The 10,804-nt window shown below is 39.4% G+C and overlaps 1 protein-coding gene across 1 annotated transcript in view; it reads left to right on the plus strand.

Moving 5' to 3' along the window:
• The window catches only part of stag1a (STAG1 cohesin complex component a), a 77,733-nt gene that overhangs the window by 59,807 nt on the left and 7,122 nt on the right, over window positions 1-10,804 (plus strand). The window contains exons 10-25 of the mRNA XM_014019823.1: window positions 403-516; window positions 649-756; window positions 902-1,016; window positions 1,110-1,227; window positions 1,453-1,556; window positions 2,325-2,417; window positions 3,186-3,479; window positions 4,728-4,798; window positions 5,030-5,198; window positions 7,612-7,704; window positions 7,791-7,965; window positions 8,061-8,200; window positions 8,316-8,417; window positions 9,458-9,606; window positions 9,720-9,848; window positions 9,939-10,141. Of these exons, the coding sequence (XP_013875277.1) occupies window positions 403-516; window positions 649-756; window positions 902-1,016; window positions 1,110-1,227; window positions 1,453-1,556; window positions 2,325-2,417; window positions 3,186-3,479; window positions 4,728-4,798; window positions 5,030-5,198; window positions 7,612-7,704; window positions 7,791-7,965; window positions 8,061-8,200; window positions 8,316-8,417; window positions 9,458-9,606; window positions 9,720-9,848; window positions 9,939-10,141 (2,177 nt within the window). The remainder of the gene's footprint in view (window positions 1-402; window positions 517-648; window positions 757-901; window positions 1,017-1,109; window positions 1,228-1,452; window positions 1,557-2,324; window positions 2,418-3,185; window positions 3,480-4,727; window positions 4,799-5,029; window positions 5,199-7,611; window positions 7,705-7,790; window positions 7,966-8,060; window positions 8,201-8,315; window positions 8,418-9,457; window positions 9,607-9,719; window positions 9,849-9,938; window positions 10,142-10,804) is intronic.

The raw sequence follows: 10,804 nt of genomic DNA on the forward strand, positions 1-10,804 counted from the left end.
GACTTGAATTTTGCATGATTTAGTTCATTTGTTAGATTGTTAACATCTTGCACTATATTTCTTTTACTTGAATTTTATATGCTTTGGTTGAGATTTTATATTGATGTTAAATCTTTTAAGCTTTTTTTGTCAAAGAATTGACTCTAGAGTGCATATTTTGTGTTCATGAAAAAACTATTACAGAAAATATTACAATATTAAAGAACTGTTCTTGTTAATTTGATGAAAACATTTTAAATTTCCAGTAGACTCACATCAGAATAACTTATAGATTTGTTGTTAGAATAATCGATTAATCGAAAAAAATAATCGTTAGATTAATCGRTTAGAAAATAATCGTTTGGTACAGCACTACAGCAAAAATAATCGTAGCTACATTTTTCTCTAATTTCTGTATGTTTTTTCCATTTTGAATTCTTTGACTCTGTTTTGGCAGGATCGAATTGTATCGATGACACTGGATAAGGAGTATGACGTAGCTGTAGAGGCCATCAGGCTGGTTACACTCATCCTGCAGTGAGTATCTGTATCTGCATGTGTGATATTTAAAGTTCAGTCCATTCAAGCTTGAGGTGCTTTGGTAATATTTCCCAAGCAGCTGAGGTTCATTTTGACCTGATTAAAGCCTGTTGTGATGGCCTTGTGCAGAGGCAGTGAAGATGCTTTGTCAAATGAAGACTGTGAGAACGTGTACCACCTGGTGTACTCCGCTCATCGGCCGGTGGCTGTTGCTGCTGGAGAGTTCCTTCACAGGAAGTGAGTTCAGTTATGTTTTGTCAACACCTGTTAAACTCTTGTGAAGCCATAGCTACACCATGAAACTCTGTTTTTACTGCGTTGTCTTAATGTTCCTGTCGCCCTTCACTTCCATCCTCTTCTGCAACTCTTCGTCACGTCTCAGATTGTTCAGTCGCCACGACCCCCAGGCGGAGGAGGCCCTGGCTAAGCGCAGAGGGAGGAGCAGTCCAAATGGAAATCTCATCCGAATGCTGGTGCTCTTCTTTCTGGAGAGTGAGGTACCTTCTTTCGCTCTGACTTTAAATTTCAGGCGTTAAGCACACGTTTTGTCTCAGTTGTTACATTCAGCATTCTGTATTATTGTGTTTTAGCTCCACGAGCACGCTGCTTACCTGGTCGACTCGTTGTGGGAAAGTTCTCAGGAGCTGCTGAAGGACTGGGAGTGTATGACAGAACTTCTGCTGGAGGAACCCGTTCAAGGAGAAGAGAGTAAGCTCTGTTATTTTCCTCTGGAAGTCTGTGAAATGCCTCCGGGCTTCTTCCCATCACAGCTGGAAAACGCAGCAGGGAGAGAGAGATGATGTAATAAAATCTGGATTCGTGAAACTTGATCTCTCCTTTGATCCTYGTCTCTGTTCCTGAGCTTTGCTGACATGTCTTGTCTCCATGTATTTTTATTTATTTTTCCCTGACTGACTCTGCCCGTCTCTGCAGTGTTATCAGACAGGCAGGAGAGCGCGCTGATCGAGCTGATGGTGTGCACCATCAGGCAGGCTGCAGAGGCTCACCCACCTGTAGGCAGAGGCACCGGCAAACGGGTGGGTCATCTAGAAACAGCTCTTGTATTTTGTCATTTACACATCTCCACATGCATTATAGTCTGTTTCTGTTCAGTTGTGTCTGTAAATGCATGCTTAATGTAGAGTAAAAACGATTTCTTCACTATTCAGTTACAAGTCGAAGTGTCCTTGGGCAAGACACTGAACCCTCACTGCCTCTGATGTGTCCCATCAGTGTATGAATGTGATTTAAAGCACTGATTAGTCTCCATAGGATGATTTATACAGCTGTGTAAAGATGTAATAAAGTGCTGTATGAATGTGTAAATAGGACACAGATTGTGTTGTAAAGCGCTTTGAGTGTCCTGATTGGTTAGAAAGGCATTATATAACTACAGTCCATTTACCATGACTGTTACAAGTACACAAAACTGTCCACACATAAAGGTTGGGCTCCTGCCCCCTGCAAAGTTCACGTCTGTGATTTTCTGGCTGTGTCCCATCAGGCTCTGCGAGTGGAGAGTTTGGTCCAAAGCAGCTCTTTGAAATAATAAGTAGTTTCAGGACATTGTCCCGCATATTCCAACATTTAAAAATATTATGTTCTGTGACAATAAGGGCTTTGTGTTTAGAATCTGAGCATGTTAGTTTTTAGTGAGAAAGCCACCTGAACAAGCCCATATATGGTAAACTTTTTGTCAAGTGTTGAAAGTAACGCCTTGGTTTCAAAACAAAGTAATCCTTTATCAGTGRTTGTTTCTTTGGAGGGGACAAAAACAGCTGAAAGTTCTGCTTTGGTTTGTCCAGGTGCTGACAGCAAAAGAGAGGAAGACTCAGATAGATGATAAGAATAAACTGACGGAGCACTTCATCATGGCTCTCCCCATGTTATTGTCCAAGGTAAGCCTTTTGTTTTTGTCCTCRCTCTGGTGGAGAGAGGAGTTGGAAAAATCTCCTGTTTGTCTTCTGAGCAGAATAACTTGAAAAATAAGTGAGGTTCCAGCTTCTGTTGTGGTGTGTGGCTGCTTCTGGGTGTAGTAAAGGTCTCCGTCAAAAATGGAGTAACCATGTCAAAATCCAAGATATATACGTAAACTGTTTCCCCCAGTGATTTGAGTAAACTATGCTTTCTAGTTTTTATATTGCTTAAAATATAGTTTCCTCAAATGATTGGGGTGGTCGGTGCACTCTTTGTACCTGCTGGTGGATATCATTTCTACCTCCACTCACCAGGATAAATCACTCTGCACCACCTCGATCAAGTAAAAAAATAAAATAAAGCTACCTCTGTTCTTATCCATGATTTAACTTCTACCCACTAGAATATCATGCACGAAAAACAGTAAGGTTTACTTCCTGTTTAATTCTAGTCCAGAAAACCATTATTGAAATCCCTTAGCAACTGAAGACATCAGCGTATCACTTGATGAGTTTCAGCTTGCAGCCCGCACAGAGAGGATTGAGACAAACGAGTCTGGAGGATTGATGTGTTTGTTAAAAGAATTGATCAAAGTCTCGAGTCATGAAGTGGACATTTGTCATTGTGGTTAAAGATCTAAGTCTTAATTGGCTGTTCTAACAGAGGGATTAATCTGCTCATTCCATTTGTAACTCTACTTTTTGTCCTTAAATATCATCCGGACTCATCCCTCTGTCTTTTCCTCACAGTACCAGGCCGACGCAGAGAAGGTTGCCAATCTGCTGCAGATCCCGCAGTTCTTCGACCTGGACGTGTACAGCGCCGGGCGCATGGAGAAGCACCTGGACGCCTTACTGAAGCAGATCCGGCTCGTGGTGGAGAAACACATCGAGACGGACGTCCTGGAGGCCTGCAGTAAAACCTACAGCATCCTCTGCTCCGAGGAGTACACCATCATGAACCGCGTGGACATCGCCCGCTCTCAGCTCGTTGACGAGATGACCGATCGGTTCGCACATTCTGTGGAAGAGCTGCTGCAGGAGGTACGGCAGCGCTTAAGGATTTATTTTAGAAAGTGATGACAATATACAGTAGATGTCATTAATCCAGGGACAATCCACAAAAACAATCTAATACAGCCTAAACTTTTTCAGTCTTTCCTGATAGTTTTGACAAACTCCAGAAACCCTGATATAAATGTATCTGTTGCAGAAAATGGCACAAGTGCTTATACAGTTTGATGGTTTTATTTTTGAGTGTTATGTTTTGATTAGTTAATGTCAGAGATTCTTAACCCATGGGCGAGCGCCACCTTGAGGGCCTCAAAAGAACAGCATTTTTAACTTTGGGCCGCAGAGGGCCACAGGACTGCATTGATTTTGAATAAGGTGCAATACAACTTCTCACCACTAGTAGCAGTAGTAGTGCACCACTCAGATGTTTAACAACTTTTTTAATATGTAGAAGAAGAACCCTGAAAAACCTGCCGAGAATAGAAACCTATTTTAAATTAAAAGTAGAAGCAAAAATGAAGGTAACCTGTCAAAAAACACCAAAGTTTGTCACTAATAAGAAGAGCAGCTTCTGTTTTTATCATGCAATATTTCAAAAGTTCAAAACATTATCAAATACAGTTGCAATACAGCTATATTATAATTTGCACTTTATTAAATTATTTTTGTAGTTTATTTTTTAATATTTTAATGTATTTTAAAGAAACTTTAAACTTGTCAAAAAAGCTGTTGTTACTGTTATTGTTTGGCACTAATAAGAAGAGCAGCTTCTGGTTGCAAAAGTTTAAAAAGGCTTTATTTTCATTTGTACTTTATCAAATTTATTTTATTATTTTTTTGTATTTGAAACATTTAAACTTTTTTAATTTATTAGTTTTATTGCCACAGTTTTATTTATTGAATTATCTATTTTTGTTATGTTAAAAAATATATATTTTTGTGCTGATAAGCCTGAGTGGTCTGTTGACTGACCGTTGTACGTATTTGTTCAAATAATTGTTATGGTCAGGTTACAATATAAAAAATTGTCATATGGTCTTGTGATTTGACAGGAGTTTTACTTTTAAAATGTAAGTGTATTTAATTTAGTTATAATGTAAATACAATAAAAATTAAACCAAGATTTAGAATAATTATTATTTTAATTCATACATTGGTAATGTCTGACTGGGCCTCGTGACACTTTATGTTCAATAAATTGGGCCCCGAGGTCAAAAAGGTTAAGAAGCCCTGGTTTATGTGATGGTCGGGTTTACTGACATGTTTGTTGTAACGCAGGGAGAGGAAGCAGATGATGATGACATCTACAATGTTCTGTCTACGCTAAAACGACTCACAGCCTTCCATAAGTAAGAGTTGCTCTTGCAATTTAAATTTAGWAATAAACCTATATATATATRTGTGTGTGTGTGTGTGTGTGTGTATGTATATGTATGTATATGTATATATATATATATATATATACATAAATGATTGAACATTTTTAAAACAAATGTTTAACGGTTATTTTGCAGGACAGCACAGATCAAATCTTAACATTTTAGTTTTGACTCTCTTTGACTCGTGTTTTTTGGTTTCAGTGCTCATGACTTGACGCGGTGGGATTTGTTTGGGAACTGTTACCGGCTGCTGAAGGCCGGGATCGAGCAGGGCTCTATGCCGGAGCAGATTGCCGTCCAGGCCCTGCAGTGCTCCCACTACTCCATCCTCTGGCAGCTGGTCAAGATCACTGAGGGAGTTCCCAGCAAGGTGCTCAGCTCAGGACTCTGAAAGCAGTTCAACAAACACACTCAGATGTCAGGTTGACCTGTGCTTAGATGCATCAGCACAACTCGCCTCCCTAGAGGCGGCCGGTGCAGAGCTCAGACCTGGTGCTAAGACCAGTCCTGGGTGGTTTGACTGAGATTGTTCACCCCAAACCATTTTTATGATCAGATGCCAGTTCTCTTCATGCAGCAGTCAGCTGATTTCTGTGAACATGACATGTTCTGTTTCATTAAGTGAATATAAAACCACTGTTGTTTTACTGACGCAGCACGTTATAGCTGCAGCGGGTCAAAACAAAACAAGCTAAAGAAACATTCACTCATTCATGTCCTGGTAACCCACGCTGAGTAAAAAACTTTTTAATTAAGATGGATTCTGATAAATAGCTGAAAACTGTGAAATCTGTGTCTTGAGTATATTTCCATGGACGTCTTATTCATCATAAGGTCATTTAACGTCTGATCAGTGGGTGGGGCTCAGGACAGATGGTGTTCAGAGTACCAAATGTACAGTACACAGACTAAATTAGTAGGGGTGCAACGATACAGAAAATACACGATTCGGTTCGATACTTTAGTCTCACGGTTCGATATTTTTTCGATACAAAAAAGAGAAATGTCCATGCCCCTTTTAACTTGTAATTTATTTGAATTAATTATGAACATTTGTTTAACCTCAAAAGAACAGTTTTTAAATTAAATGTTGCTGAAACAGCAAGTTTCTCAGTGGATCTGTGCTCAAAAATGCAGCCTAGGTGGAGTGGTCGAACACAGATCCACTGATCCTTTGACACAGAGCATCTTCAGAAGACAAGTTGATAAAGTAAATTTTAAAATCTGTATTGTTCGATACGAGTGTGTATTGAACCTAAAGCATTGTTCGACACAGTTTGATACGGGTACATGTATTGTTGCATCCCTATAAATGAGTATAGACCCCATCCCAAAGTGGTCTGTGTGAAAACTGTTTTAAGTTGCACTGAGGCTGTTCAGACTGATATTTAGTGTTATCCACATGCTGTCAGTTAACTCAGAGTGGATGTTAGTGCCAGGTGTGAATCAGCCCTCAGCCACATCTGTTTAATTCAAAACATAAACACCTAAATAAGGTTTGACATCTTTATTAAATTATTGCAGAATAAAGTTCAAAKATGAAAAACAACATCATCAGTGTAGTACATTTATACTATTTGTGCAAAAACACGAAGGAAAAAACTAGTTATGTAGTTCTCGTGTCACCCAGTGGTGGTCTGATGTGTTGCTAATAAAACAATTATTCAAATTTAAAGTGTTAAATATTCTGTCTACAACCCCAGTTACAATGAAGTTGAGACGTGTAAAACAAATAAAAAACAAAAACGATAATTAGCAATCCTTTTCAACCAACATTGAATCCTTCAGGCAGCTCTGCATTAAAAACCAACATCATCCTGTAACAGATATTATCACATGAGTTCAGGAACACAGAAAACCAGTGTCAGTGAACACAGTTCATCACCACATCTACAGCTGTTAAAACTCTGCCATGCAAAGCTAAAGCCAGATATCAACAACACCCAGAAACCCAGCCAGCTTCTCTGGACCTGAGCTCATCTGAGATGGACTGAAGTGGTCTGATGAGTCCACATTTCAAATTTGTTTTGGAAATCATGGACGTTGTGCCTTCTAGGACAACGAGGAAAAGGACAGTCTGGATTGTTATCAATGCAAAGTTCAAAACCCAGCATCTCTGATGGTATGGGGGTGTATTAGTGCCCATGGCATGGCTAACCTTCACATCTGTGAAGACATCAGTAATGCTAAAGGATGAACAGGTTTTGGATCAACACATGCTGCCATCTAAGTGACATCTTTTTTGGGGACGTCTGATAATTTCAGCAAGACAATATAGACACATTCTGCACGTTATAATAAAATGGCTTTGTAGTAAAGGACTGTGGGTCCTAGATTGACCTGCCTGCAGTCCAGACCCGTCTCCCAATGAAAATGTGTGACACATAATGAAGCACAAAATACGACAATGGAGACCCCAAACTGAAATCAAGCAAGAATGAGAAATAATTCCACCAACAAAGATTCAGCAATCAGTGTCCTCAGTTCCTGAACACTTTAAGTGTTAAAAGAAAAGTGAAGTAACACAGTRGTAAACATGACCCTGTCCCCGCTTTTTTGAACATGTTGCAGACATTTTATCAAATACCTTGTCTTTGTAGTGTTTTTAATAAAATATAGTTTGAGAAAGATTTGCATTACATTGTTTTCTATTTTAATTTATATTTTACACAACGTCTCAGCTTCATTCTGAATAACTGAAGTGAATTAAAGCCCCAACATTTTACTGAATCTGCCTGATGCTCGGTGGACCCTTTAATGATGATGTCATGACGTCTGTGCAGGATGACCTCGTCGCTCTCAGGAGGGTGGTCAAGTCTTTCCTGGCCGTGTGCCAGCAGTGCCTGTCTAACGTCAACACGCCGGTTAAAGAACAGGTAAAAGAAAAGAGTCGGACGCAGCAAACTGAGCGACAGAAAATGAGCTTGTTGAGTCAGCTTTTAGTTTGCCTCCTCTCATCCAGGCGTTCATGCTTCTCTGCGACCTGCTGATGATCTTCAGCCACCAGCTGGTCTCTGGAGGCAGGGAGGGCCTGCAGCCCCTCGTCTTCAACCCAGACGGCACTCTGCAGAACGAGCTGCTGAACTTCGTCCTGGACCACGTCTTTATCGACCAGGACGATGAGAACCAGAGCATGGGTGAGAAAGTTTGTCCCGTCATTCATCTGTCAGATAAATGGAGAGGTCCCCCATCATCTTTTTTTTTTTCTCCATCCCTTCCTGTCTGCAACCAGAAGGAGACGAGGAGGACGAAGCCAACAAGATCGAGGCTCTCCACAAGAGAAGAAATCTGCTTGCAGCTTTCTGCAAACTCATCATCTATGACATCGTCGACATGCCTGCTGCTGCTGACATCTTCAAACACTACATGAAGGTCTCTTTGCTCTTTATATTACGTTTAATAAATAAAACATGATTGAAATGAATGGATTTAGACGATAAGCTGAAAGTGTATTGCAGTAAATAATTTGTACTTGATCTGGTTTTAGTACTACAATGATTACGGTGACATCATTAAAGAAACTCTCAGTAAAACCAGACAGACGGACAAAATCCTCTGTGCCAAGACGCTCATCCTCAGTCTGCAGCAGGTAGGCACACACAGCTCTGTGGTTTGGTTTGGTTTTGGTTTGTGTTTTGTTTAGTTAGATTTGATTTTGTTTTGTTTTGATTTGTTTTTTGTGTTTTCTTTTGGTTTTAGTCTGGTTTTGTTTTTTGGTTTGTTTTTGTTTTTTTGTGTGTGTTTTGTTTGGTTTTTGGGTGGTTTTTTGTGTGTTTTGTTTGGTTTTTTGTGTTTTGATTTCTTTGGTTTTGTTTTTTGTTTTTTTGTGTTTTGATTTGTTTGGTTTTGTTTTTGTTTTTTGTGTTTAGTTTTGGTTTCAGTTTAGTTTTGTGTTTTATTTTTTTAGTTTTTTTGTGTTTAGTTTTGGTTTTAGTTTTTTTGTGTTTAGTTTAGTTTAGTTTAGTTTGATTTGATTTGGTTTTGTTTTTTGTGTTTTGTTTGTTTTTTGTGTTTTTTGTTTTGGTTTTAGTGTTTTGTTTCGTTTGATTTGATTTTTTTTTTGTTTTGATTTGTTTGGTTTTTTTGTTTGTTTTGTCTTGGTTTGGTTTTTGTTTGTTTTTGTTTTTTATGTTTTGTTTTGGTTTTAGTGTTTTGTTTTGTTTGTTTTTTGTGTTTTTTATTTGTTTTTTTGTGTTTTGTTTGGTTTGGTTTTTTGTTTCGTTTGATTTGATTTTGTTTTGGTTTTAGTGTTTTGTTTGGTTTGGTTTGTTTTTTGTTCGTTTTTTGTGTTTTGTTTTGGTTTTAGTGTTTTGTTTCGTTTGATTTGATTTTTTTTTGTGTGTTTTGATTTGTTTGGTTTTTTTGTTTGTTTTGTCTTGGTTTGGTTTTTGTTTGTTTTTGTTTTTTGTGTGTGTTTTGGTTTTAGTTTTGTTTTGTTTTGGTTTGGTTTTTGTTTTGTTTATTTTTGTGTTTTTGGTTTTGTGTTTTTTGCTTTCTTTGTGTGTTTTGTTTGGTTTTTTGTGTGTTTTGTTTGGTTTTTTGTGTTTTTTTTGTTTTGTTTGGTTTTTGTTTTTCTTTGGGTTTGTTTTGTTTACAATGTGTTACAAATGATGCTCGTGTGTTTTACAGCTGTTCAATGAGCTGCTCCAGGATCAGGGTCCCAACCTGGACCGAACGTCGTCCCACGTGAGTGGTATCAAGGAGCTGGCTCGCCGCTTCGCCCTAACCTTCGGCCTTGATCAGATCAAAACCAGAGAAGCCGTCGCGACGCTGCACAAGTAAGACCCGAACGCTTTTAGCTCTTTAAACTGAACTCGTCACACAGATTCAGAGAACTGTAAGGCCTGGCTTTCATCGTGCTTGGTGTTTGGCTCTTCTTCCGTCACCTCAGGGATGGAATAGAGTTTGCCTTTAAGTATCAGAACCCAAGAGGACCAGAGTTTCCTCCCATCAACCTGGCCTTCCTGGAGGTTCTCAGTGAATTCTCCTCCAAGCTGATCCGTCAGGACAAGAAGACGGTGTAAGTGCTCCTTAGCTTTAAAGTTTCTGTTTGAGGGTAAAACCCAAATGGGCATCATTTTATTGTACAATTTGCTGCACGTCTCCACAGCCACTCGTACCTGGAGAAGTTCATGTCAGAGTCGATGTCGGAGCGCCGGGAAGACGTGTGGCTGCCGCTGATCTCCTACAGGAACAGCTTGCTGACAGGTGGAGACGAGGACCACATGTCCATGACGTCCGGCTCCAGCAGCAAGGCCGGCTCGGTCCGCAGCAAGAAAGGACGGCCGCCGCTGCACAAGAAACGCATCGAGGGTGAGCGGATCGGTGTCACTTTGCTCGTTATGTTCAGCTGTTTGCAATAGGGACAAAAGTTATCGATTTAGTGACTTCATTTAAAGTTTATTGATCTTATCGATCGACTAATGATTAATTTATAAGCAGCCATTTGTTTCATCTTGAATCAACATTTGGTTTATTTTCACGAGTTTAACTCAACAAGAAGAAGCAGCTAACGTTAGCTGCTATTAGCTTACAGTTTTCTGCTCTGGTTGTTGGCATCGTACTGTCCGGTATCACCTTGGATACTTTTCCTTCGAGCTTGGAGTCGTCCTTTATTATTGTTGTGTCCCAAATAAAACAAAATAAGATTGGTTTCGTTTTAATTAGAGTGATCCCACCCACATGGAGGCTACTCTCTGCTCAAAACACAAACAGGGCCGGGGTAGAGTGATGAGGCTGCATAGATTTGAATAAGATCACTAGACTGAGCTCCGCCTGTCCCGTCCACTAGTGTCTGTGACAACATGGAGGAGCAGAAACAGACCAAACAGGACAACAGCTCACAGCAAACATAGAAACTAATAGATAAACAGCAGCTGAACTGGATCTGTTTCACAGATTATCTGTCACGTTTTACAATAAATTAATAATTAGGTTAATTTCATTCAACAATCATGTAAAACAGCAGATTTATAC

Source organism: Austrofundulus limnaeus, unplaced genomic scaffold (genome assembly GCF_001266775.1).
Source record: "Austrofundulus limnaeus strain Quisiro unplaced genomic scaffold, Austrofundulus_limnaeus-1.0 Scaffold232, whole genome shotgun sequence".
NCBI lineage: Eukaryota > Metazoa > Chordata > Actinopteri > Cyprinodontiformes > Rivulidae > Austrofundulus > Austrofundulus limnaeus.